At 50.0% G+C, this 27,996-nt stretch overlaps 2 protein-coding genes and 1 long non-coding RNA gene across 4 annotated transcripts in view; 1 reads left to right on the top strand and 2 right to left on the bottom strand.

Annotated features, from left to right (window-relative positions):
* Nucleotides 1-92: 92 nt before the first annotated feature.
* Nucleotides 93-3,407, bottom strand: LOC128136869 (uncharacterized). Its single transcript, XR_008233510.1, has 2 exons — nt 2,577-3,407; nt 93-1,857 (listed from the first exon to the last, which is right to left on the bottom strand). It is a non-coding gene; the product is annotated as an uncharacterized LOC128136869 (long non-coding RNA).
* Nucleotides 3,408-3,576: 169 nt separating this feature from the next.
* MBOAT4 (membrane bound O-acyltransferase domain containing 4) lies at nt 3,577-5,047 on the top strand. The gene is given in 4 exon segments (XM_052781004.1): nt 3,577-3,746; nt 4,024-4,328; nt 4,331-4,478; nt 4,480-5,047. Coding segments are annotated over 4 exon segments (1,065 nt in total). The 3' UTR covers nt 4,922-5,047.
* PRAG1 (PEAK1 related, kinase-activating pseudokinase 1) overlaps nt 5,047-27,996 on the bottom strand; it is a 31,381-nt gene continuing 8,431 nt past the window's right edge. Inside the window, exons 4-7 of one of the 2 annotated variants that reach the window (XM_052777033.1) lie at nt 19,337-19,494; nt 15,214-15,953; nt 10,668-11,759; nt 5,047-6,367 (exon numbers count right to left, since the gene is read on the bottom strand). In XM_052777033.1, coding sequence (XP_052632993.1) covers nt 10,722-11,759; nt 15,214-15,953; nt 19,337-19,494 — 1,936 coding nt within the window. In that variant the 3' untranslated portion in view covers nt 5,047-6,367; nt 10,668-10,721. Of the gene's footprint in view, nt 6,368-7,813; nt 7,990-10,610; nt 11,760-15,213; nt 15,954-19,336; nt 19,495-27,996 lie in introns of those variants that run through there. The other variant, XM_052777024.1, reaches the window with a different exon arrangement.

The raw sequence follows: 27,996 nt of genomic DNA, 5'->3' as shown, positions 1-27,996 counted from the left end.
TGCTGGCCCCTCACCCATACTAAGTTCAACTGATGTGGCTGAGCTCAAGAGTTGCAAGGCTGTATTGCAGGCAAAAAAGTGACTTGCAGAAATTTCACTTAATTTAATTTATTGCCAATTAACGTACACTTTTAATTACTGATTTGGGTATTAAGAAGCACAGAAGATATAAAAAAATTACATGAGGACTTAAGGAAATGCCTTCCCTCCCCCTTCCCCAGGCACAACTTCAAACCTCAGTGAGTGGGATCACGGCTGCGATGCGAGACTTCCACACTATCCTTAAACTACTGGGATGTGGTCCTTTATCCAGGGAGACAAAAAGGCCTTTGCCACAAGCAGCAGTGGGCCATTTACAGGCAGTGGTCAGCAAATCTGTAATGGCAACAAGTAGCAAAAAGCCAGCATGGGACTGGTGCCTGAAAATAGAGGAGGGATTTTTGCATTTTTGTATTTTAATAAACCATTGCATTTGTTTCTTAATTCCTTTCTCATTTAGGTACTTTCATGTCCTGCCTATCACAGCCAAATGTAAAGTTCCAAGGTTTGTGGTTGATTCTGCCTTATAACACCACAGGGAGATGGAAACTATATCATCTCTGTTTTGTGGATGGGAGTTAAGCAGCTTTCCTAAGGTCACAGAGAAAGTCTGAGACAGGAGCTCTATTCAGGCCTCCTGAACCCTATTTAATGGCCTCCCTTCCCCTTTACATGCTTTTCTCTGGAGAAAAGACAAACCGTGTCAGTCTGACTTTTTCTTTAAAAAAACTTTTTTTGCTTTCAATGTATGTCTTTCACTTTGCCGTGTGTCCTGCAGCAGATCAGTATAGGCTGCATTACAACAGGCAACAAAAACTGTTCCCAAAACAGCACTATATTCCACCAAGAAAGCAGCTATAAACTTTTTGGATGCTAGCCTAAAGCTAGTATCTAAGTTATATCTGCTCGAATTTCATGCCCAGAGTTTGCTCTGACAGTGGTCAACCTGCTGTTCTCACCTGCTGTATTACCAAACAATTAATGCCTTAGCCAGGAACTGGGCTGTTGCTTGTTTAGTGCATGCAAATGAAGCAAATTATGCTCTCTCCCATGCTTCACTATGGCTCATGTGCTTGCTCTAAGATCACACTTCCACTGCCCAGCATCTGATGGTACAAAATGAGAGGCATAGCACTGTGTTAACATTTCCAACGCTACTGTGGAAAGTCATTTCTACTTCTTGAAAAGCAATGGCATTTTTGCAGAACCATAGCAGGGAATTGCTTACACAGGCACTGCAAAGGCCTTCAAAAATATTTACTCAGCAAAGTCAATACTGGGCTCCATAGATTTGGCAGAATGAGTCCTGTGAAACTAGGCTGTTGCTGCATGCCATGCATGCCAAAATTGACATGGAAAAAGCTTCTCTCCAGTGCTATCGCTTGCACTTAAAACATACCCTGCACAAATACAGCAAAATACAGCCGGTTGCTCTGCAGCATTTGCTCTAATAATTTTTTCCATGGGGTTTTGGTCCCCTGCCTTCTTATAACCAAATAACTCATCCAAACAATGTGGTAAGCTTTCCAACATGACGATAGCTTGAAAAGCTCAGTGAAGAGTAGAAGCATTCATAAAAGTCAGACTCGATATATTTTTAAAATCAAAATTTCTTTTTTTTAATGAGCACAGTTCTTTCTGTAGCTTTAGGCACCAATTTTGCTCTTTTTATTGAAAAACGGACTAATCTAAATATTTCGAAGCATTTGTCAAAGGAAGGGGAAAACCTTACTTCTTCTACCCCTCCAATATGTCATTTTTTTTCTTCCAGAAGGAAATTCCAGGTTATTCCTCTTTGTATTCACACTGTTCATATGCCTAAAATAAAGCAGATATTAACTGAGTTTAAAATAAAAATAAATTCATGAGCTTTCCATTTGAATTTGTCTGGTTTTTCTTGGCTATATCTCATGAAGAAGAGTCAAGTCCTGTAGACTGATTTTCTTGGGCTTTTTGTCTGTTTAGCATGAAATACTGCTGGTAGCATTGTAAGAGCAATAGCAACTGGCTTCACATCACCCTAGAGATCACTCTTCAAATCACCTTTCAAGCCTGGCCCAAAAGCCTTTTGCTTTCTTATATGGCACATTTTTGAATGAATGCACACTTTAAATAGTTTAACTGCAATGACTAATTTCTACCATCACAAATATCTCTGTGAGTCCATTTTTTTTAAAAATTTATTATTTACTTGAAGAAAAACTGTTTGGAGAGAACAGAGCTATTCCTTTATCTCTGGTAAATTAAAAGACCCTGTAGCTTGGTCTGTGTTGAGGCTGAGGGCCTCACCCTCCCTCATCACTGAGAAGTGGCAGAACCCATCCTCTCCTTTCTGTGACCAGGGTTTAAATACTGGGACGTCCCCACCACTACCCCATAACAAGTGAGGCCAGAGTTAGAAAAAAGGCATAGCTTTCTGTGAAGGACTGAGCTGAGAGGAAGAGAAGAGAAAGAACCAAGCCTCTGGGAGCACCTGGGGATTTTGCTCTGAGGTGCATCCCAGCATGGCACACGTGGCAGCTCCAAGAGGCGCTTACCTCGGCAGCTCACTCTCACTGTCTTCAAAATATGTAGTAATGGCCCAGGCGTCTGGCAGAGCAAATAACCAACCCCAAGTTTTTCCACCTACACAGAAACCTTGGGTCAGAGGTGCTTGAAGGAGTCAGCACTGACGAATGCAACAAACATGCTCTTCCTGCAGATACCTCTGTTTCCTTGGCTCTGCTCTGTTTCTTTGAGGTCCTGCCATGTATAAAGAGGAGCCAGAGCAGCCCTTGGCTCAGTCCTTTCTCCAGGCATCACAGGCAGTTGAAGCAGCAAGGTGCTTGATGTGCTGGGCAGACCTGCTTGTCCTCCCTGCGGCCCCATACTGACTGGCAGCTTTCCTCTTTGCTGCTCTCTTCCACCACCTCTGTGCTTCGGGGTACCTCTCTGGCTGCCCAGTATGTGGTTGTCACCCCCGCTGCCGTGCCGAGGGCAAGTCATGCCTGTGGATGCTTTCTGGGGGCTCTTCTGGTCAGAGGTGCAACAGGACACACGGTAGTAAGTCCCCGCTGACTCGGGTAGGGACATTTGTATGGCTTGGATGTGAGTTGTTCCCAGTCCCCCCTCTCTGCAGTGGGTGCAGATCAAGGTTGTTAAGGACAAAACAGCCAGGCCAGACACTCTGGTGTTGCGAGAGTTGGGTTTAGGGGTGTACCAGGATAAGCACATGGGCAAGGGGAGCAGGGTAGGGAATGGGGACTGTCTCTGGTGTGGCTAGGATGAGGGCCAGGCAGGGCCAGCAATATCTGCTCCAGTCTGCCCCCATTCCTGCTTGCAGCCACGGTGGCCCTGGTGATCCCTCAGCCCCATGAGAAGCCAAGAGGCAGACTACAGGGAGACTGTGGAGGCTGCAGGACCCAGACTAACCCACACTATCAACACCCTGGTGGGAGTTTCAAGCCCCGTTTTCCCCAAAAGGCAGCCAAAGGGCATCTGGTCTCTTCTAGGTACATATTCCTCCTCATTGGAGGATGTCTCCTTGCCAGCACAGCCATGGGCAGCTACGCTGTGTTGCTCCACATCCCTGCCACTGGCTCCATGCTCGTCCTCCTCTCCGTCAGCCCAGCTCGTGCCCACACCTGGGTCTTCGCCCTCCAGATGTCCTGGCAGACACTCTGCCACCTGCTTCTGAGCAGCCGGGAGCTGGACCCACAGGGTGCCAGGTAACGCCCCGGCTCTGCCTCCTTTCCGCTCCTCCCCTCGGTGGGCTGGGGGCCCTCCTGGTCATTTTGTGAGGGTGGTGGGCCCCCCGGGCCGCACTGGCTTGCTGTTCCACAGCCATCAGTCTCCCCGCTGGCTCCGGCCGCATCCCCGTGCGTGGGCGACTCTGGGCACGGCAGTGCTCTGGGGACGTGGGACAGCACATCTCCCGTGTGTGTGCCTCTAACGCTCCCTTCGAGGAGGGACTCCTAGCAGCTCTCAGGTGCCCTCTCCTTCCAGGCCAGCCGTTGCCCTCTCTGCCATCACGCTGTTCACCCAGAAAGCTACATCTCTGGCCCTGGACATCCACAAAGGGCTCATGCCGCTCCAGCTGGGCCAAGGGCTTTTGCAGCGTGCGCTGCCCCTCCGCAGCTACCTGCTCTTTTTCCCAGCCCTCCTCGGAGGTCCCCTCTGCTCCTTCAGCAGGTTTCAGGCCCAGGCCGAGTACTGCGGTGCTCTCCCCTGCTCGCTGAGGGCCGCTGGCCAGCAGTGCCTCTGTGCCCTGGCCCTGCAGGGGCTGGCGGGAGGGCTGGCCACAGGCAGGGCTGCGCCGGACAGGGCTGCGCCAGACTGGGCTGCCTGTCCCGCGTCTGGGCACGGGCCCTGCTCCTCCGGCTGGCCTACTGTTCGCACAGGGTGCTGGATGAGGCCCTCCTCGAAGTGGTGGGCTTCGGGCCAGTGGCGGGCCCGGGAGATGTTTCTGTCCACGACCACCCACCGCCTGGCCATCTTCACCCGAACCTGGAACAAGAGCACGTCCCGCTGCTTGAGGAGACTTGTCTTCCAGCGCTGCCCAGCCCAGCCGCTCCTAGTCGCTTTTGCCTTCTCCGCCTGGTGGCACGGCCTCCGGCCCGGGCAAGTCTTTGGTTTCCTGTGCTGGGCTGTCATGGTGGAGGCTGACTACTGCAGCCATCCCTTCCTCGGCGCCTGGGCCACCTCCCGGGGTATGAAGCTCCTCTACCGTGGCACAACCTGGGTGTTCACGCAGCTCATCGTCGCCTACATCCTGGTGGCTGTGGAGACCGAGAGCTTCTCCATGCTCTGCCTGCTCTGGACTTCCTGCAACAGCATCCTTCCCCTCTCCTATGGCCTCACGCTGCTGCTGCTGCTGCTTGCCAAGAAGCCGAAGCAGAACTGAGCCTGTCCTGGGCGAACTTGTGCGGCCAGTGGGGCACATCCCTGCACACGTGAGCACACAGGGTGAGAAGTGCTATTGGCCGAGCAATCTCATATAACAGCAACTCCAGAGAATCAGGTTGCCTTTTACTTCTGGGATATCCCCCAGCTTTGAGGGCTGCTCTGAAGCAGGGAGGTGAGGTCACCAGACCAGTGGGGGCCTGGGCACAGGGAAAGGGGCTGGCCATCTGTCTGGGGGCAGCACAAGACAAGAAACACCCCTTTCCCCACCCAGCGGTACTACCGAGATGCATAGGTGGTACTCCTATGTGGTAGTCCTCCAGCAATTGCTCCTCAGCACTGTCTCTGTGGCATGCAGACCCCAAACCGTGCTCCCAATTAGGCGTCTCCTGCAATACCTGCCCCCCACAAGTGGGTGACATGCTTGGCCCCTGGGGTGCTGGGTCAGCTATGTCCCCTGCCACACCGGGAAGAGGGATGGTCCATCCCCTCCACCATTCTTGCAGAGGATCCTGGGCACGGGGGCAAGAATGCTGCTGGGAAAAGGGGGGCTACTGCCCATGGTGTGCTGAGGACAGCATAAGCAAGGGAGAGTAAGCCAGCAAAGTCCTAGGACTCAGCTGTGGCATTCAACTGAGGCTTAGGTGTCCCTTTCCCCACAAAGATACACAGCAGAAATCCTAATGCACTTCTCCAGTTCACGCACTGGCCTAGGACCCAAAAGCCTGTTTAGGCTGTGGAAGAAGCATGAGCTACCATAGGGGAAGGTATCAGGAAAGCATGGAGCTAAAAGTTTCTGTTTATATGAGAGCAAGAAGCCACCCACCGAATATCAAAATAATATAGCTGAAAATGCTGCAAGACTATTGTTGGCCTCTGGTCTGCTGGGCATGCTGCTGCAGGGTACCAGGACCAACACCAGAACCAGTCTTAAGTGCCCAAACTCAAGGGAAAAAAATTTTGATCACGTTAACATCCCACACCGTGCAGGCCCTGTGTCAATACCTGTATCAGTGTTTGTCACTAAACTGAAACTCAGCACGCAAAATCAATCTAGCCTTGTTTTATGCGGGTTGTTTGGATGTTTGGCTTCTTCTTGAGTCCCACTGAGTACCCATCCCAAGCCTTGCAAGCCACTTGCCACACATATAATCTCCCCGTTGCCAGCACAGCTTGCATTTGTCAGGGCTAGGCCCTGTCTCCTTCAGTGCTGTCCTGCAGAGCTGCCTCCAACTTATTCCCTATATCCATGCTTAGAAACTGAGTCATCTCTTCATCTTATCTCTGAAAAACATGCTGGGCTCCTTCAGGCAGGTTCTCCAGCTGTTTCATCACTCTGCTGGCCCATGTGAGACCACATGCAGCAAGCCAGGACCAGACTTTCCAGGGTGACGTGTCCGGGATGGTCCACAGGACAGTGGTTCCCAAGCCAGAAGGCTCCTGCCACCTATGTTGGAGGGAAGTGGACCCAAGAGTCAGTCGCAAGAAAGCCAGCGTATAAAAAAATCCCGACGGCCGCAGTTGGAGCCATCCCACATTCTTTCAGCAGGCAGGGACGTGCACAGCCTCCTCCCTAAGGGTATCAGGGGAAATTCATTGCAAGTGGGTGCCCAGCCAAGGAATCATCCCCTCCCATCAGCAGCAACCATAGCCAAACAGATTTAAAAAAAAAAATAAAAAAATCCAGGTGAGAAGCCTGGAAAAGATTCACAGAAAGTGTATGAAGTGTCAAAAAAACTGGGGAATTAAAATTCCCCCAAGAGAACAGGCTGGATCTGGAGATGAGTCAAGGCTGGAGGAAAGCACTCATGAATTTCTCCCCATTTTGAGCTGGGAGAGGGTTAGCTCAGCTAGTGACATCCTGTCTCAGCTAAGCTGATGCTGGGCTCTCTCCACATGTCCCAAACCTACCGCTTCTCCAAGGGCTGCAGAACTGGTGCCAGGAGCAGGGCAGCTCATCTCTGCCTCATGTTGGGGGTGGAAGAATAAAAGCAGCCTACGACCTTTTGGAAAATCAGTTTTTCTAAGCAGCAGCACGGCCTCTCTACCAAGCTGAGTGGCTGCTATATGTCTGGATGGAGGGAAAGGGACCGGAGGGAGCCAGGCCAGCTTCTCCCTCTTCCACCGTGCTGCTCTTGCATCACATCTCTTGGAGGAGCATGTTTGCAGCACACCCACCCCTATGCATTTCTAATTCAAATAACAGCAGCAATAAGACCCTCGCAGACCACAGGCCAGTGGCCCTGGCCTTTCACATGCCAGCTCATCTCTCAGTAAAGGGGTTAAATAAATGCTAGACACAAGGGACAGGTGAATTACCAGGTGAAGAGAGGGAGCTGGACGGATGGGGAAAGCAAAGCAACCTGGCCCTGACTTCCCTCCCCAAGGCCTTGGAGGCAAATTGGGGATTTTCCATTTCATTAACTTTACAAGGGGTAATTCCCAGCATGCAGCATCATCCTCATGAACAAACCCATCCTGGGCTCTCTCACCCTTTCACAATTAGCAGCCCGCACAGCTGCACCACTAGACCGGAAAGCCATGCTGTATTAGTATCTAATGAATGTAACAGGCAGCTGATATTGAATTGCCCACAGTGGAAAGTACAACTGATACACAGAAACAAGCAGTAATTTTTGTTTTTAAAGTGAGAAGCGAAATGCATGCCAAAACCCACAAAAGACGTGAATTTGAAAGCCCCTCCTGGTTCTCCCTTGCAAAGGAGCATTACATGAATTGCTCTTGCTCCCCAGGAGAAGCAGCCGACCGTTCATCCCTGCTGCCCACTCTGGAGAGTGGTGGTGTTCCTGGGCAAAAAGGCTCTGATGCTTTAGCAGGGGTGGGGATCAAAGGACTGTCCCACAGGCGCAGAAATCAACTCAAGTACATTGAGTTCATTAGAAACATGCACACACGCAGGCAGGAGTTTATTAGTCCACAGACTTACCATACCAAAAAAAAAAATTCCCCAAAATAGGGGTAGGTTCCCAGTTTTGCCTGCTCGCAAATTAACAGTGCTGAGAGTACTAAACATGTCTTGTGCACTCTGATGGGAGTGCGGGTGTATTGGTTTTGTGTGGCAAGGTTTTGGTAGCGGGTGGGGTTACAGGGGTGGCTTCTGTAAGAAGCTGCTGGAAGCTTCCCCTGTGTTCGACAGAGCCCATACCAGCCGGCTCTAAGACAGACCCGCCGCCGGCCAAGGCCAAGCCAATCAGCGATAGTGGTAACGCCTCTGTGATAACATTTTTAAGAAGGAAAAAAAGTTGGGACGGCGGTATTCGGCAGCCGGAGAGAGGAGTGAGAACATGTAAGAGAAACAATCCTGCGGACACCAAGGTCAGTGAAGAAGGAGGGGGAGGAGATGCTCCAGGCGCCGGAGCAGAGATTCCCCTGCAGCCCGTGGTGAAGACCATGGTGAGGCAGGCTGTCCCCCTGCAGTCCATGGAGGTCCACAGTGGAGCAGATATCCACCTGCAGCCCGTGGAGGACCCCACGCCGGAGCAGGTGGGTTCCCGAAGGAGGCTGTGACCCCGTGGGAACCCCGCGCTGGAGCAGGCTCCTGGCAGGACCTGCGGATCTGTGGAGAGAGGAGCCCACAGAGCAGGTTTTCTGGCAGGACTTGTGACCCCGTGGGGGGCTCACGCTGGAGCAGTCTGTGCCTGAAGGACTGCACACTGTGGAAAGGACCCATGCTGGAGCAGTTCGTGAAGAACTGCAGCCCGTGGGAAGGACCCACGTTGGAGAAGTTCGTGGAGGACTGTCTCCCGTGGGTGGGACCCCACGCTGGAGCAGGGGAAGAGTGTGATGAGTCCTCCCCCTGAGGAGGATGAAGCGGCAGAAAATAACGTGTGATGAACTGACCGTAAACCCCATCCCCGTCCCCCTGTGCCGCTGGGGGGGGGGTGGTAGAGAATCCGGGAGTGAAGTTGTGCCCGGGAAGAAGGGAGGGGTGGAGGGAAGGTGTTCTGAGATTTGGTTTTATTTCTCATTACCCTACTCCGGTTGATTTGTAATAAATCAAGTTAATTTTTCCCCAAACTGAGTCTGTTTTGCCCGTGACGGTAATTGGTGAGTGATCTCTCCTATCCTTATCTCGACCCACAAGCTCTTTGTTATATTTTCTCTCCCCTGTCCAGTTGAGAAGGAGGGGGAGTGATAGAACAGCTCTGGTGGGCACCTGGCATCCAGCCAGGGTTAACCCATCACAGTCTTTTTGGTGGAGAATGCGGGCAAGTGAGGAATTTGAGATAAGGATAGTAACTGAGAGAGGTAACGGGCAAAACATGGACTGAACGCAGCTAGAGAGTTAAGAGCTGCATGACGAGCGGGGAATTTTTATTGTTGTAATTGTGGTGAAGGGACGAGGGGTGGATTGTGTGTAAATTGTCTACTTTTTGTCGGTTTTGTGATGATATTATTTTGATTTTGGTGTGGGGAATTCTTTTTTGTTGATGTGAGTGAAGATTTTGTGTGATGAATGTAGATTTTAATGATAGTTCTTAAAAAATGTGATGCACAGAGGCGAGGGGTGGAATGTATTGGTTTTGTGTGGCAAGGTTTTGGTAGCGGGTGGGGTTACAGGGGTGGCTTCTGTAAGAAGCTGCTGGAAGCTTCCCCTGTGTTCGACAGAGCCCATACCAGCCGGCTCTAAGACAGACCCGCCGCCGGCCAAGGCCAAGCCAATCAGCGATAGTGGTAACGCCTCTGTGATAACATTTTTAAGAAGGAAAAAAAGTTGGGACGGCGGTATTCGGCAGCCGGAGAGAGGAGTGAGAACATGTAAGAGAAACAATCCTGCGGACACCAAGGTCAGTGAAGAAGGAGGGGGAGGAGATGCTCCAGGCGCCGGAGCAGAGATTCCCCTGCAGCCCGTGGTGAAGACCATGGTGAGGCAGGCTGTCCCCCTGCAGTCCATGGAGGTCCACAGTGGAGCAGATATCCACCTGCAGCCCGTGGAGGACCCCACGCCGGAGCAGGTGGGTTCCCGAAGGAGGCTGTGACCCCGTGGGAACCCCGCGCTGGAGCAGGCTCCTGGCAGGACCTGCGGATCTGTGGAGAGAGGAGCCCACAGAGCAGGTTTTCTGGCAGGACTTGTGACCCCGTGGGGGGCTCACGCTGGAGCAGTCTGTGCCTGAAGGACTGCACACTGTGGAAAGGACCCATGCTGGAGCAGTTCGTGAAGAACTGCAGCCCGTGGGAAGGACCCACGTTGGAGAAGTTCGTGGAGGACTGTCTCCCGTGGGTGGGACCCCACGCTGGAGCAGGGGAAGAGTGTGATGAGTCCTCCCCCTGAGGAGGATGAAGCGGCAGAAAATAACGTGTGATGAACTGACCGTAAACCCCATCCCCGTCCCCCTGTGCCGCTGGGGGGGGGTGGTAGAGAATCCGGGAGTGAAGTTGTGCCCGGGAAGAAGGGAGGGGTGGAGGGAAGGTGTTCTGAGATTTGGTTTTATTTCTCATTACCCTACTCCGGTTGATTTGTAATAAATCAAGTTAATTTTTCCCCAAACTGAGTCTGTTTTGCCCGTGACGGTAATTGGTGAGTGATCTCTCCTATCCTTATCTCGACCCACAAGCTCTTTGTTATATTTTCTCTCCCCTGTCCAGTTGAGAAGGAGGGGGAGTGATAGAACAGCTCTGGTGGGCACCTGGCATCCAGCCAGGGTTAACCCATCACAGCGGGGCAGGAGCTGAATGTGCATTCACAGCTGAGATTCAAGCCTCTCGCCTATAAAGGGGCTGTGTACCTTTAGCTGCAAGGCAACCGGGAGCCCTCTGCTGCCTCCAAGACACATCCAAGGTCAGAGCAGCTGCAGCAGTTTTAATGTGTGTGAAAGGGAGGCCGGCTCAGCAGATGCTAAGTACTGGCAGCACAGCCAGTCTTCCAGTTCAATGCTCCGCTCCATGTCCACAGCCCTCTCTGCAAACTTCATCATGAGCAGGGCACGCTTCATGTCCACCCAATTCTGAAGCACCTGGCAGAGGGCTTCCTCATGGCTGAGGGGCTGCTCAGTGAGGTCTTTCCGGGGCCCCCAAAGCAGACACTGCAGCATCCGCTTGGCCTCGGTGATCCGCACACGCTTGATGGGATCCGCTTCCAGTAGCAGGTGGGCCAGCTGCTGGAGCCCGCGGGAGTAGATGGACAGGCAGGGCAGAGCAGGGAGGTCCTCAGGGCTGTACTCCTGCTCCCTGAGGTGCACCTTCTCCTCAAAGGGGTTGGGCTGGTGCAGCAGCTCGTAGATGAGAATACCAGTCTGAAACTCATCAAACTTCTTGTACTGAGAAGCCGACACAATCTCCGGGGCCAGCCGGGCCTGACTCTTCTTCAGTTTGGAGTCTCCGCTTCCTGGCTTCTGTTTGGCTTTCAAAAAATTGCTGATGATGAGGCGGGGTAAGTGTTTGTCATCTTTGGCTTTCACACAGCTCATGGGGGGCTTGCAGGGGACAAGCAGGAGGTTCTCCAGGCACAGGTCACGATGGATGATGCCGTGCTCTTTGAGATGCTCCAGGCCATTGCAGAGCTGGAGGAGCAAGAAGCAAACGCGACGTTCGTACAGCTCGGGCTTGGCTTGGTGCAACATCACCGAGTCCCTCACGAAGTCAGCAGTGGTCTGGCTTGGCACCTCCCGGGTAATGACCACCACACAGTCGTGCTCACTGGCAGTGCGGGAGGGATGGAGGCCATCCCCAGGCATGCTTTTCCCCACATCTGAGGCCAGCAGCATGCTGGAGGGGACAGAGGCCACAAAATGCCCACAGTCCTGCTGGATGTTGAAGTGGACTGGCACTGCAGGGCTGCAGTATGAAGCAGCCACCTTGGACTCCTGGGTTTTACAAATCTGTGAGGAGAGACCAGAAGAAAAGTCTCATCAGTCAGTGACAGAGGCAGGGCAGAGACCAGAAGTTCAGAGGTGGGTTCCTAAGCTGAGATTTGCAGATGCTAAGGAAGACATCACTAGAAGTAGGGTGCGCATTGGTCCTTTTAGTACTTTAAACTATCTCCTGGCTTGAGGATCTTTCTTGTCCTGCAATACCCCAACCTTATCAACCAGATGTCTGGGTTGCATTTCTGGGCATGCTTCTTTTGCCAGGCAATGCTCAGTATTTGCAGGAAAGGAGGAAGGTAGTCCTCCCATGAGTAACTTCGTGAGATTTTGTTTCATTGCCACAGAAGCAACATAACTTTCACATCACAGATGTCATCGAGATTCCCCCCCGAGACTCAGGAGACATTCTGCAGAGGGAAAAGCAAAGCCTGTGGCAGAAGATGTGCTGCCTCCATCTCTGGAAACAGTTAACACTTGCCTAGATGAGGCCCCACACGACATGACACAGCTGCGAGGGTGGTCCTGTTTAGAGTGAGGGGTGGACAGAGACCTCCAGCACTTTCTTCCCACCTAATGCTTCTCTGGTCTGAAGCCCTGGAGCCACTTTCACATCTTCCTCAACCACTCCACTTCCTTGCTGTCAGCAAGTACTCTTAACCCCCTGATCAATGGCTAAGGGAAACCAGCAGCAAGTTGTACTCATCAGCACAGGGAAAAAACACCAGAGAGAAAATGGGAGCTAACAACAGGCTTAGAAATAAGTGAGAGTGCAGCAAACTCAAGGGAAAAAAGCATTTTATAATCTGGATTCTCTTAAACCCACATGACTTTTATCTTCATTTTGTTATGTATTTTAGCTTTATGACTGCATTAAAGACTAAACAAACTCATACTCAAGTATCCATTAGCTTATGGGGCCTTCTGGCGTTTCTATTATACACTTCTTTTTTTTTTAATTTTATTTAGCGATGTATTTATATCTCACCCACAGGAATCGGCAACAGGCTGAAACTCAGCATAAAAGGTTTCAAACCCTGGAGCGTGCCACTGCCAGTCACAGCATGCGTGCAAAATCGGACAAGAAATCAATTTTGCCTCAGAGTTAAAATAAATGCAAGAATAGAGAGGAGCTGGAAAAGTGGGCTGCTTTTGTATTCCTCTAGCAAGGGTCTGAATCTAGGCATTTGCAGGTAATTCACTCAGATGAGATGATACTGTGGAGATGGGGCATTTCGAATCCCCATTGTCCTCTCTTTTCTAAACAAAAATACCCTGCCGTGGCTGCATGCTTATTTTGTGGAAAGACAAGCTAGGCAGACTGCAGATTAACACAGTGGGATGCAGGAAGACGCAGAAGGTCCCCAAAGGCAGAGGAGGCCTTCCAGCCCTCTGCTGAACAAGCCTGCTTTTTCCTCCCCACGTAGAGAAGACATGTAAGGCTTAGGAAAAGGGGAGGAACTCCTGTGAGAGAGGAGCCTCTGGAAGAATAACTGCAACCAAACGAAGACAGGGAGATCTTCCCCAGCCAGCCATTCTTCGTGACTTTGGCTGCACCAGAGGCATCGTCCATGCAGCAAGTTCCGAGTAGGAGCCTGGGGCTGGCTTAGTCACGCATCTTTAAAGTGGAGAAAGAAGCCAAGGCGTGGAGCATATCTTGGCTTAAATCCTTCAAAGCCATTTCATGTAACCCTGGCTCCTTCTAACTGTTTTATACGTGTCTGTCTGTGCACAGCCCAAACTCTGGCTCCTGCTCCTCAGCAGGCTCCTTGGCTCAAGTCAGATCCTCTGCCCATTTTCAGCTCTCCAAGTCTAATTTTAACTACAGGTCTGTGATCTCCTTCATGTCGGAAAATCTGTACCAGAAGCCAGGAGAGGCAGCTAGGAATCAGCCAGTTGTAAAGTTTCACAATTATCCTCTTCTTCAGCTACCAAAAGGAAGGTGGCACATGGGAACGTTGCAGGAGGTGTACGCATGTACATGTGTAAACACATATACAACTTCACTTTACGCTGGCACAGAGTACAGCCATGTTGCAGTGTTTTTGGCTTTGTTAAGGCACCCTGCAGTGTACCAAGGGCACAGAGTAAGCCCACATCACACGCAGGGACACAAGCGCAGTCCCATTAAGAGAGTGAAATGTGCCGTTTCTGCCTTGGCAAGAATTCATGCACTACAGCCATAGAGCTGAGCCTCTGAACCCACCTAACATGGCAGGCAAGAGCAAAGGTGTGTGCGTGCCACAAGGAACTGCAGATTGAAAAGGAGCACACCAGTTCACCACGCAGTTCTTGGGTTTCAGAAGGAAAGTTGTGATGGATTTAGGTATAACACACAAGAGAAGCTGCAGCTCTGAGTGCTGGACTAGAGGTATTGATGCAAGATCTCATCTAACTCCATTCTCGTTATTTACAGCCCCCCTGTTGGGTTGACTGTACTTCCTTTAGAATATGAACTGGCTTTAAAGCCATCACTTAACTAAAACATCCCCTTGGGGTTCATAATGGTGGAAACGATTCAGCATAGATTGTTTTTTTTTTTCCTTGCTTAATGCATCTCTGACAGTGCTTTTTCAGGAATTACTTTAGGTTTTGAAAACAACCTGAAGAGTAAGCAGCAATGAGATGCCCCTAGGGTTAAGTCAGAATAGAAATTAAAGGCCCTGTATTCAAGTTTAACGTGGGTCAAGAACCCAAAATCCATGGGATATCCATGGAACAGGTTGGATAAGCTTACTTATCCAGGTTTCAAAGAGCTGAACTATTGCACCTCAAGTTTCCATTTCAAACATGGATTCTGTAGAGTTACAGGAAAATGTTTCAGACCTAACCTTACACAGCATGTCTGGGTCAGGCTCGCATTGTTTAATCGAGATCTACAATATCTTAACGCCTGCAGTTTCAAGATCATTTAAGCACTCACATGGTTTCTGGGTCAGACCTTCCACTTAAAAGGCAGGCAGAGGCAAAAATGCTGTCTTTTGAACAGCCTTTCATCAGCTTGTGTCATCAGAGCCAAATGTCTCTGAGTTTACAACATCGTATTTGCACAAAGATTTTTTTTAGAGAGAAGCTGGTTGGGTTTCAGACCCTACTAGTCTGCAGCAATAAGCATCTGACTGGCATTTGTTCCAACAAAAACTACTTCTCCAAGTTAACCTTTGCAAGTCGTAGGGGAAAAGTGGCAATTTTGGAAGGGGCTTTGCTCACCCAACTTCACCTGTGAGAAAGACAAGCAGAGGAAACAGGCCATTGTGTGCTGATGGTACTTCTCAAAGGCGTACCACTAAGTCTGCTTCCCACTCTTTCATTCAAATCCATACACCAGAAAGGGGGAAAAAGAAGCTCGAAGGTTCAGTCCCAGCTCAGCTATGGGCCCCCATACAGCTTTGGGCCCTGCAGATCTTTGCCTCATCCTCCCAACTGGAAGATGGAGATAAGCCTGGATACCTCCCGGGTGTGGCCTTACCTTCACAGCATAGGTGGTAGAAGGGTCCTTGGAGCAGGTGGCACAGTAATATATTGCATCCCCCGAATCGCAACAGGGCTTGTTGCACGCCAGCTTGAAGAGCGACCAGTTGTTCTCACTGAAGTGCAGCTCATTCTTCTGCTCCCGCATGAAGCAGTCCTCACACTTGGCAACCAGGCGGCGCAAGGACTCGGCGTAGAGGGCCCCCAGCTTGGCGTACACCCCCTCCTTGCTGTCGATGTTGCTCAGGAGATTGTGAAGCTGGAGGCTGGAGCCCGATGACACCTGGCTGGACACACTGAGCTGCGAGGAGGAAAGCGACTGGAGGTTTCTGCTGGGGATGCAAGCCCCTGTGCTCTTACCAGTGGCTGAACCCCAGTAGCTGTTTCCTTTGGAGCCTTTCTCCAGGGACTCGGAGGAGGAGAAGGCGCCAGGGCGGCCCCCCAGGCTGGCTGGGTGGATGAAGGGAGGCTCCTCTCGGAGGCAGACGTTGCTCTCGGAGTGGCTGACATTCAGCCTGGGGCTGGCAGCACCGGCTGCTCTGCCTGAAGATGCCTGTCCCCCAAAAAAGCCATCTGGGGAGGACACTGTTCTGCTTACTGTCTTCTTCTGGGGCAGAGGGGGCGGGCAGCTGGGGGCAGAGGAGGAACCATCCTCACTGGAGGCAGGAAGGAAAGGGACAGGGGGAAACACTTGGCTCTCAGCTGGAGGGGGCGAGTGGTTTGGCTCAGATGAGCGCCCTAGGAGACAGCAACACACAAGAAGATGCCATGAGTGGCCCTTGGGGCCTGGAAGCGCAGGACCCTCTCCATGTCCCTGCCACCCCCACAGGCTACGTCTCCCAGGGTCCCGCCTGGGAACAAAGCAGCAAGCCAGGTTACGTCTGAACCCAACGCACAGTCCTCATCTATTCATGACTTCAAAGCTTCACTGAAGGCGTTAGGGATTTAATCCAGTTTAATACAGCAGGTTTGCAAAGCAGGCTGCAACCAGCCATCTAGAGAAATGCTCCCCCCCAAAACCACTCCCCTATGAACAGCATACACAGTAGTAAAAAGCTAGTAGAGGGTAAATATTAAAGCTGTGACATTATCCACAGGGAGGTAAGAATGAAGCACTCCGGATAGGAGGACAATCTCTTAAACACAGCCTGTTTCACCTGGGAGCTGCCACCCAGTGCTTCAGCAGCATGGTGTGATAAGGAGAGAGTGACTCACACTACACAGCTCTGTCCCTCCAGCTGTACCAGAGCAGCCCAAGAAGTATATGGAACCTGTCTCTCTGCCTCACACAGGGTATGGGTCACTGGGCAAGGCCCGGGATTTTGGCAATTTCCATCCCCCTGAAAAAATCTGGCCTCCCCCCCTGCTGCCTGTCCTCCGGCTTATTGCCAGATCTCTTTGCTGAGGGCAGCCTGGCCCCACTACATACCACTAAACCCCAAGCAGCTCCACGTCCTATCTGGACATGGATTGGGTTGGGATGGCTGGCTTTTTTCAGGCAGCTGTAGCAGCTGTTTTCTTACCCTGGACAGACTGGAGACAGGTGATACAGTTGCATGTCATGGAAGAAAGGGAAGGAAAATGAAAAGGAAAAAAAGATGATTTGACATTGAAATAAAAAGCAATAATTTCAGGTCATGGAGATGGAACGAATGAGGAGTGGAGGGGTCTGCAGGGGAAATTAAAAGAAGAGACGTAATTTCAGAGAATTTTCTATGCCACTTGAATGACAGGCAGGACTCTTGATAAACTTGAGGTCTGCTAACACCTTGAAAGGTGCGTGGTGGGGTTTTTCTCCAAGCAAGCTCAGCAGATAGCAGGATCTATTGCTTTCTTTGAACCCAGCTTCCAAAGCTGCAGAGTGGTAGCAAGCCATCCTTCCTCCTCACGAGGCTGCTGGTGAAGGTTCAGCTGCCAGCAGGCACTTCCTCACAGTGTCTTTCTGCTTGCTCCACAGGAACGCCCTGGGGCAGCTTCATGTCAGCCCGCAGCTCCCTCACAACCCTAGTGACTCACCAGCTCTCGAACACAACCTCCAAGTGCAGGGACTCAGATCCCGGAGCTCCCAGCCTGTCCTGGCATGTCACATGCAGGCTCAAAGCCGCACCAGCTGGGCCAGAACAGCAATCCCTGTTAGCTGCTCTCCACCTGGAACAGCATGAGTTGAGGCCACGTCCCTTAGTTCTCAGCTACCAGGGTGGATGCCGGCACGATCTGTCCTTGTCCTTCCCCACCAGAGTTTGGTAGCATGACATTAATTTTCATTTCTCCGCTCCACTGTCAAGGCTGCCTATATGCTCCTGCTGCAATACACCCCATTCCAAGCAACAGCGTTGAGAGACACCCCAGGAATGAGCAGCACTGATTTTGGCTTCTGTAGCAGATGAGGTTCCCATGCAAGGCAGTTTCGGTACCCCGTTTCTGACAACATGCTCAGAAACAGCTCTGCAGGAAATGTTGTGAATCAGCACACATCCCTTTTGCTCCAGTTTCTGGGTGCTGAGCTATCTGACTCCCATTGGGCCCTTGCCCCAGCTGTCTGCCTGCATTGTACACCCAGTCACCGAGCAATTGACTGCTCTCCAGTTTCAGCTGCTCTGCAGCTGCACAGGTAACTGTGGAGCCCATGGCTCAACAGAGATGCATGCCCCAAGCTTTAATGAAAACCCAGACACCTGCATCACACCCTGCCCGGTCCATGGGAAAGATCCCCTCTGTTAAAACCCTGTCAAAAGCCACAGGCAGGGATCGTTCAGCATGGCATCTCTCGCCACTTCCAGTCCAAGGGGCTTTGACAGAGGATACAGCCAAGAGAAATTCTTCAGCATGCAGCCCAAGAGCAACTCAACAGAGGCATCTCTGCCAGGACACGCAGCTGAATCCCCATTTTGAGAGGCAAGATTTACTTGACAGAGCCTTACGGAACAAACGTCAGCACTGGAAGCTTTGGCAACCAGTCCACATGCCTAGTCCACAAATGCCAAACTGCTCTTACGTTTTTTTTATGTGCTGCTGGGCTCTGCCCCAAGCACAGGTTAACAAATGAAACCCTTTCACAACTTTCCTAACAGTGCTCTGCGCCTTCAGTGTAGAGTCCCTCTGCATGTCAAGGGCTTAAAAGTTCCCCCTCGCTTCATATTTTAACATCTGACAGCATAGCCAATTAATTTAAGCTCACCTCACTTAGTGATTGACTGCATAGCTTCTTGCTTGCGTCAGCAAGAAAAAATTGCATTCGGGTTATTCACTTAAAAACTCATGTTTCCCAAGATGAGTTGAAACAGTTGTTTCTGTTAGTGAAGGCAGAGAAATCCTCTTGTCCTGTATCATTTTTGACAGCAAATTGCTTCTGTGCCCAGCAAGTAAAGATCCAACATATGTGAGTTTTTCTTCCCCCTGTACAATTTCCTGGCATGGTCTCACTCTCAGACTCCAAGTTAGCAGTGGAAAAATGGAGTTTCCAGAGCTCTGGCTCTTAATTTTATTGCTGCACTTTGTTGCTCTTGGAAAGACAGAACTTCCACTACACGAAGGCTGCTTTTGCAAAGGAAATACTTTCTGAGCTGCTGAACACGTTAGTGCATGTCTAAGTTACGCACTGATGAAAAAAGTGACTTCATAGTAAGTATTTTTTAATCTCAGTTAAACGAGTGCAGGCAGATTTTTTCCTCTTCAAGAAATAATTGGGAACACAATGAGAGGGAGAGACCACCTCTAGCACAAGACTCTTTCTGGTACTACTCAAATCTATGGAGGACTTTCTATGGCAGGGCTACTTGTGACCTCGCGCAACATATGAAGCACAAGCAGGATAAGGACAATTGCTTTCAGATGGAGGTTTTATGCAGATGAGAGGAGGGCTACAGGATGAATGATTTTGATGTTTGCCAAATGAAAAAGGAAAAAGCCCATGATGTTGCCCTGACCCTGCCACATTCATTTTAAGTGCATCAAGAGGCAGAAGGGTAGAAGTGGAAAGATGAAGGGTTGCTGGAGAAACTAGGTGATTGGACCCTCATGATCCCTGCTCTGAAGATGCTGCCTCAGCAGTGGGCCTCAGGATGGAGGTAACTCCTTCCTCCGGTCCGATGCTACCTCTCCCACACCCAGTGGTCACTTACTGCCATCACTGCCAGTTTGTGTGTCCGAGTCGAGGCTGTCAGTGGAGCCAGCGGTGAAGCTGACGTGGACGCTCCTGAAAGGTGGGCTGAGGCTCTCGGCAGAGCTGTTGCTGACCCTCTCTAACTCAGCGTTACTCGGGTTCATTTTCAGAGTGTGCCTAGAGAGAGTGAAAGAGAAGAGTCAGGAGACAGATAGCAAAAGATACCCTGCATGCACTGTGGAGACTCAAGCCAAGAGCAGCCTTAGCTTGGTCCCTGCCCATCCATACAGACACTGTGCAGCCTGTTACCATGCCACGGCACCTCATTCCTGTGCATTTTTCTTCTTTCTCTGGCACCTGGGGATCACATCCTACTGACACTGAGCAGGTTATAGGCTTGCAGCCCCCATGCCAGCCCCTCATGACAAACCAGCTGTGCTTGAGCAGAGAGAGAACCACTGAGGCAACATCATCCAGCCCCAGTCTGTGCCTCCTTTGCCTAGTACATGTGGGGTCCTGGACCACATCCCATCTTGGCCACCGTCACTGGGAAGTGAGGACCCACCAGCATTTGCCTTCAGTAAATTTCTCAAGGGAAGGGAGTGGCATCACTCCTTCCATTTTACAGAAGGGCAGGTTGAGGCTGGGTGTCAGAACCCAATTCCTTCATGGCAGAGGCATAAGCGGAAGAAGAGTCCATCCCTAGCAGCTGTTGTCTCCTCAGTGCATCACAGTAACAACTGACACCTTCCGAAAGAAGAAGCGCCTCTGCAGAAAACAAGTGTCTGCCAAACTCAGGACCTATCATGCAGCTTTTAATGCAAGACCTACAGTTTTCCATGCAGCTTCCATCTAAAAAAATAAATAAATAAACCATAAACTGGGTTTATAATCTGCCAGGTCACAGTTTAAGTGATCAGTTGTAGGCAAGCAGGACTTTCCGCTAAGATAAAGAATTTCCCTTGCATTTTCTTCATTTTTTCCTCCCTGGAAAACAACAGAAACTTTTGAAATCAGGCAGCACATCAGAGCACAAACACTCCTAGCTTTGGTACGGTTCAGACTCTCTATCAGCCAGCAAATGAAGGTTATCAGTCCACATTTTTTAAGTAAAACTGCCAATCTGCTGATAAAATTCAACACGTTGTTGATTAAGAACGTAAAAAGGTTAGTGGCAGACTAAAAAAGAAAAAGGACTTCCACCAGCTATCTTGCTGGAAGGTATCCGGCGTTTCCTAATCAGACGGCTGAATGGCTGCTGAGAAAGACAAACAAAAGACGTGCATGACCGTTTTCTTGTGGCACCCTGTTCAGGCGCTCAGGGTCCCTCCTCTTCCAAAACCCCCAAGCACAGCAGATGCCACGAGCGATTTTTATTTGAAGATTGAGAAATTATTCGTTCCCCATCCAGACAAAGCACTTACTCTCGTGTCCACACCACCACATGGAGAGCAGAGTGTATGAGAAGCCCGGAAGAAACTTCTGCCAGACTTCCTCATTTGCCTGAGCAGCCTCGGTCTAAAAATACTCAGGGGCTGATGAAAATAAGGCTCTAAAAACCACCTCAGGTATAACTCAGCAGAGACACTGGTCTTGCACCAGTGACGAATCTACCACGGCAAGCCTCTTGGGGATGATTTACAAAACTTCGCAATGCACCACACAAATCACAGTTAAAAAATAAAAAGTGAGAGAGACACACATTGAGGTTTTTAGCTCTGTTACGATTAATGCTGTTGAAAGCAACCAACTAGACTTAAATCCTTTTCACTTTTTTTTTTTTAATTATAAAGTTATATCTGTATCCTATAACTTTCTCAGACATTTAACTTCTAGTAATTTGGGGGGGAAAAATGCATGGGTGCATACATGCGGGTACACTGTCTGACCTGGCAAGAATCAAGGAAGCATCTAAATCCGTAAGAAAAGAAAAAGATTTTGCAAGAGAGCCTGTCTCGATTTGCACAGATGAGAGGTTTTCTAACACATTCCTCCCCCACCCCCCCTCCCCAAGAAAAGTTGGTGCATTTCTGTTTCCTTCCCATCTCTTAAACACAAATCCACAGAGCTGCCTTACCATTCCCGCACTCAGAGAGAGATGGGACTTTGCTCGGTGGGGTCCAAGGTCCACCGCACGCAGCCACACCTATTCCTCCAAGCAACCTGGGTGCAACGCGGTGTCGGCCAGAACTGTGCTGGCTGCTGCTTTTGCTGAGCTCAATGTCGCGGTGAAGTCAGATGTACAGAGAGCCCTGTTTCCTCTCTGTACCGCCGTGACTTATGTAAAATGCAGTTCCTGAATAGGCACACCGAAATAGAAATTGTTTGCTGCTTAAACGACATCCTGCTCTTGTTTCAGATGTTACAGCCGGGCTGGCTAATACCGCCTGGAAATACCTCCGCTTTACATCTCCCTCTCCGCTTCACATCTTCCTCTTCCCCTACGAGCTGCTTGAAGCCCAGGCTGCAGCCTGCACAGATTAAAATACTGCCCACTATACCAAAGAATTACTGAAAACACTTGCTAGGGTCAAACTCTCCCATTTCAGTAAAATTCCACCCCAAGAGCTGAACAGCTCATCGCTGCAACAGCCTGTGGGATCTTGATTTACAGCTAAGCCGAACTTCCCCTGCTTTGCTAGTGTTCCTTCCACCACGTGTGACTGCGAGGGCACAGGTGGCTATTCTCCGTCTTGCCCTTTTCACCAAAGGTTATTGGAAATAAAGACCATCAACCCATCTTAAACCTGAAGAAATCACTGGGATTGCCCCCCCACCAGCTTGCTGACATCTGTGGGCTCCACTCCCCTTCAGAAAGATATAGCAGTTGTTAATTTACCTCCATTTCAAAAATCTGTGCTCAGCACCTTAAATGTAACCAGCAACTTCAAGAGAAGCACCAGAGCCTCCTTCATGTGCCAGTGCATAAAGAACAGGTCACAAGAGTCAGCTCTCCCAGTCTAATAACCTAAAAGGACAGGATTTCCAGCTCTCAAAATTATTCTGGTGGCTTTAAATATACTTCAATTACTCAACATCCTCCATGCAACACACTGGCATATTCAGGCAACCCTTCCCATTCGCTATTCCCCAGTTTTCCCATCCTAAACAATTTCATGCAGCTGGCTTTCCACATGATTCCCACAGTCCTGCCTAAAACAAGTCAAGGTTGAAAACAGCGGTCATGTGAAAAAAACCCACCACCCCGCCCCCACCCCTCAAACCAAAACCAAAACAGTTTGGAGTTCTGTAACATTGCAAAGGGACCCAAATCATTTGCCATGCCCCACGTCGCACCTCTGGCCAGGGCATGCTTCGTCTTTCCCGTGATTCATATTCAAGTAGTAGCCATGTGTTTAATTTCACATTTCTTAACAGATCGGGGTCCCACCTGATGCTGCTGCGGGACTCCAGCATCGCTGACTGCGTGCCTTGCACTTCTCGGAGAGAGAATGGAGACGGGCACCAAAGCATGGCTCCCCTAACTACAGCAGACACGCGCCTCTTGGCATATCGCCCCAGGGATCCCTTGGACTCCGGGCATGCCTTCGGCTTGAATTTCCTGCCCAAGATTTGACACGCAGCTCTGATTACCTACCAAAAGTGCAAGGGGCAGGGAGGTTTTGAGAGGGGGAGAAGGCCACTCGGACGCAAGAGCTGCAAGGCTCACGCTTGCTCCTTTCCAGCAGCCATCACACGTGCAGCCTGTTGGCAGCAGTGGAGGGTGCTGGAAGACATCTCTCCCCAGCGCAGAGACCCGATCACAAGGAGCACCCGCTCTGCAGCCCCATCACGGGGGTTTCCCAGCCTTGCTGTGCTGGCAGGAGGGGGTCGCTCCTTCTCAGCACAGATGACAGGACTTGAACAGCTAACAGAGATGCTGAACTTTATACATCATGCAAAAGGGGAAGGAAGCAGAGGAGAGCAGAGAACACACACAAAACACTACAAAACAAACCGCACTCCAGGACAAGTCTGGTGATAATGTCAACAGGACACCCCCTCCAAAATAAAATACTGGAACTAATGCATGGCAGAGGGAAGAGCTAGACTGCATTACAGCATCAAACACAACACATGGCTGGGCATAATTGTTACACAAGAGGAAGCACTGTTGTACCATATGCTTGTCTATCATGAAACGTGAATAATTATATCTTCCTCCCTCCACTGCTCGCTCTTCTAGCATCTTCCCCTGGATGCACAGGGCAGTTAAAAGCCAGCATACAGGAGCTTACAACATTTGAGGCTTGGATTTGTACTTATCCTTCTGCTACCAGCTGGCAAACATGGAGAAACCAAAATCGAGGTGAGGGGAAGAAAGGATTTTGAAACACTCCTAGCTCTGTCCAGAGGACTACACCGCCCCTCCCTGTACCAAAAAGGTTTTACGTAGCGCAGGTTAAGTTGAAACAAGGGTTTGGAGTCTGGGGATGCAAGGGGAAATTCGGATGGGGTGCAGAATTAAGATGGTAGATGGGTAAAAAATTAAATCACTGCATGCTCCGATGTGGTGAAGAGGACACCAGATCTCATTTCGATTTCCAACTCTGCACTTTTTGAAGAGCTAAGATAGGAAACACACAGAAAAGTGAATGACTTTCATTTTAAAAGAAACAAACTCTCCTAAAAGATGGGCTGATAAATCACAACCTTTTAAAAATGATCCACTGGCAGAAGCAGCACAAGAAATTGCCAATTAGTTTTAGACAAAAAACACAGGGGGAATCCAAAAGCTGTATTTCCTCCCTGTCCTGGAGCATGATTCTCTCTCCTGCTTGAGCCATACCCTCCCTTCTTTGCTTTATTTACTTATTTAATTATTAATTATGTATTTAAATAGACTCCACCCAGAGTTTCTTATTTATTTATTTATTATTTTAATAATAATAAATCTGGCTTGTCCTAGACCAAACAGCAGCTCCCTGCTGTCATCCACAGTCACGGACAAGAGGGCCAAAACCTGGGACCCATGTGACTTCCAATTGCATTTGTAATTGCCACAGCAGCTCCATGTAGCCAGTCTGCTTTTGCCACAGGGGTACACCCTGATACTGAGCTCCAAGGAGAAACAGGTGCCTTGGGAATGGTAAGAAAGGGGGAATATTCTGTCTCAGGTGCAGCACTGCTCCATCGCAAACCGATTCCTGGCAAGGAACACACGGCGCAGTCCCACCTCCCCAGCAAGGAACAAACCTGGCTCTTTTCCTGGTGATCCAATTCCCAACATAGTCGGTTTTTTGTAACGCTCTTGTTTTCTGTTCCCTCTGGCAACAAGCGGCAGCAGCAGCACCGTAACATGCAATCTTGGCACACCTCAAGCTCATTTGTCCCGGCTGTTTTCAGTGATGGCGGGTGTCGGGATGTGCCGTGCTACGCACCTTTGTTACCCCAAGCGAGCGCATTCAGCAAATTTCAGAAGTTATCTACGGTGCTGCCTTTTGAAGGTGGCATTAATTATGATGAAAACAGCTCAAGAGCCAACAGCTCGAGATGCAAAACAGCATCGCTGTTTCCTTTCTTTAAGAGGCACATGAAATAAATTAACCGTCAAGGTTTTGCAGGCTAGAAGGAACCGTGAGGATCATTTAGCCTGACCCGCTGCATAAGAGAGACATAAATTTCAGCAAAGATTCATTCCTCATGCCAAGAAACTGAAGGCCACGCTACAGCATTTCACACCAAAGAACCTTTAAATCATTGCACATACAAGTCCTGGGGATCCTAGTTCCCCTGGTGAGCCCTTTCCTTAGCCAACTACCTTCCCAGCTTTTGGAAGAAGACCAGCCACTATCTTCCCTTTCCAATCTCTTTCCTCTTGTAATTAAACTCATTTTCCATTCCGTTTCAGACCAAGCAAACCTTAAATATCTATAATCTTTCAAACAAGCAGGAAAAAAGGACTGTATGAAGAAACAGTCACAAGAGGTCCAGAGTAGATTTATGTGGGATGAAACAGGCACAAATTCATTATTTTCCTTTTTTGCACCAACTTTTAAAACTCCCTAAAATCAAACCTTCCACCATCCTAAGAGACAGCTTACTGCAAAACCAGAGTTTCCTCAGTGCCTGGCAGGAATTCACCCTGTAAAAACTTTTTTCCCTTTTAATTGTTAGAGCCAAGATGAACAAAACATCTACAGAGTCCCTTTTTCTTTCTCTGCTTTGAAACTAGTTTGAACACACATGTGAGTTTTCTTTAAAATAAGCAATTAAGTTTAATTAGAAAAGTCAAACAGGCAGGCTTCATTTTCCAGCATGAAATCAAATACCTTGCTGCAGCTTGAGATCTAGAAGGAAAAAGGATGGTTACATGCCTTTCCTGCAGCTGAAATGAACCCTGATTTGCTAAGCCCCAAGCCGCAAGACTGTGCCACAGCCAGGTCTACACTGGCTTCATCTCCCTCCATCCATCCAAGGAGCCTTTGCAGCGGTGCCACCTGAGAACATCTTGGGCTGAGGCGCTCTGTCTCTGCGAGGGACTACATAAGCATAACAGAAGTATCGGTGGTTCTTCCGTTACGGACGAGCACATGCCCACGGACTGCCCAGACCTAGGAGAGTATGGATGTGTCTCAGAGTCATCTTTGTGTGCAAGACCTCCTCCCTTCTTCAGGCATTTGGCTGCAGCCCAGGAGGACCAGAGGAGATGCTCCTCCAGCAGCAGGTCAGAGTCATGTCATAACCCGAAGCTGCAAGCAACGACTGCCCAGGGTAACACAATCCCGCTATGGTGATTTTAACCAGTTGTGCACGTAGCCATCCCTCCCACCACCATGCACAGGTAACACCACCCTGGTTCCTGCATCAACATGCTCAGAGAAGCCACGCTCGAGACAAAAACAAGAGCACCCTCAAAGCAAACAAACAAAGCAATCAGCTGGGTTTGCAGGGCTTGCAAAACCTGCCATCTGATCAAATCGCTCCTCAGGCCGGCTGTGCAGGGGTTTGGTAGCCAGAGAGAGGGCTATGCTCTTTGAGCAAGGTGCCCCAAGGCTCAGCTGCAGGCATCGAGGCGTTTATGAGACAAACAGATGTAGCACAACACATGGCCTACAGCCACAGGGGGTAAAAGAAATGCCAGCACCTACCTCAACCACCTGGCAGGGTTTATGGCTCTGCCAGAGATCCCGGTCACGGATGCCACGTGTTCCCTGACCTCAGTTTCCCCGCCTGCTTTCACACGGGCTTTCTAGCACACATGCTTTCAGGATGACTCAGAAGCAATTGTTATTGGCACAGCCCAATCACACCAGGAGCACACACCAGCCCCTCCAAGGAGGGGAAAATGCTCCACGCCCCTCAGGACGGATCATAACTCCTTGTGGAGGGCAGCAGCGGGGCATGCTCCTGGCTTGGAGCACAGCTGGTCCAAGTCACCCAGCCAAGGAGACACCCTGACACATCAAGAAGCCCCCTGCCTCCACTCCCAGCCCTCATGAAGGCAGAAAGGAGACTCCAAGCACTGCCAGGGAAGCATCCTTGCCTCCAGTACAGACAAAGGGCTCTGCATAGCTCTGCATAGCTGCTCCTCCATGAGTGGAAGGAGGTCCTAGCACTGCAAGTGGAAGATGCTGCTGGGAAATACATTGCTGAGTCTGAGTGCCACCACCCTTCTGGCGTGCCCAGTGACCTCTGCTCTGCAGGGGAAGGGATCAGGTTCTGGAGGACTTTCAGCAGGCAACTTGGTGTTTCCTAAATGATCACTGCTCGACAGCATCATATCAACTCTGCTGGGCCTCAACACCACCTCATGTGGCAGGTGCAACCCCAAGCCACAGGCTGATAGGAGACACCAAGTGGCAGCAGCCATGAAAGTAAGTTCACAGGGTCAAAGCTAAAGCACATCTTGGTGTTCTCTTTCATTTTAGAGGCAACAAAGCTCATCTGTGTGCTCACTTGCTTGTGGACCTTTTCTTTCCTCTAACTCCAGCAGGCATGCAGCATCACAGCAGGAAGCTCAGCATTAAGGAGAACTAAAGCCTCTTGTTCATCTCTTCCCTTTCCTCGAGAAACATAATTTGTTCCCCACTTGGTCAATTTAAAACACTAGTTCCCTGGGCTAGCCAACCCCAAAAACACTGAAAATTCCATGTGAGAACAAAACAGACGATGGGCCAACTCAACCACAGTCTCAACCTGGAGGTCACTGATGCCTATGCATAAGCTTGGCCATGGACCCCAAGAGCAAGGTCTTCTCTGAGCACCCATCCCTTCTTCTCTCAACTTTTTAATCAAGGAGCTGGAGTCAAATCTGTTGTGCAATGCACAGTTCCAGGTAACAAAACTGACACATGCAATAAAGCAAATAGAGGACACCCGCAGAATGTGGAAGTATCCCTCCCCAGTATGCTCAGACAACCTAATTCATTAGTTGCATGGAAAGGAAATCAATTTTTCTTCCTCCATTTTATCTTTTTTTTTTTGCGATACGCACAGCTGCAGATACTGAATGCACACAAAGTATCAGAAGCCTGGTTTTTTAATTGCTTAGCAGAGCTACTTCCTTCCCAGATGGACAGCTCTCCCTCATTCACATTTGTTTTCTAGGGCCTGCTGTCGTCCTGCCTGCAAACCTGACTTCCACGACAGTGGCGAGGGGAAGGCTGCCTGAAGCCAGGTGGCTCCCACACATCATAAGCACACGTTAAGCAAGCTCCAATTACCTGCTTGCAGGCA

This window comes from Harpia harpyja, chromosome 2 (genome assembly GCF_026419915.1).
Source record: "Harpia harpyja isolate bHarHar1 chromosome 2, bHarHar1 primary haplotype, whole genome shotgun sequence".
NCBI classification, from domain to species: domain Eukaryota; kingdom Metazoa; phylum Chordata; class Aves; order Accipitriformes; family Accipitridae; genus Harpia; species Harpia harpyja.
The sequence above is the reverse complement of the archived record's forward strand: the minus strand, read 5'-3'. Positions and strand labels throughout refer to the sequence as shown.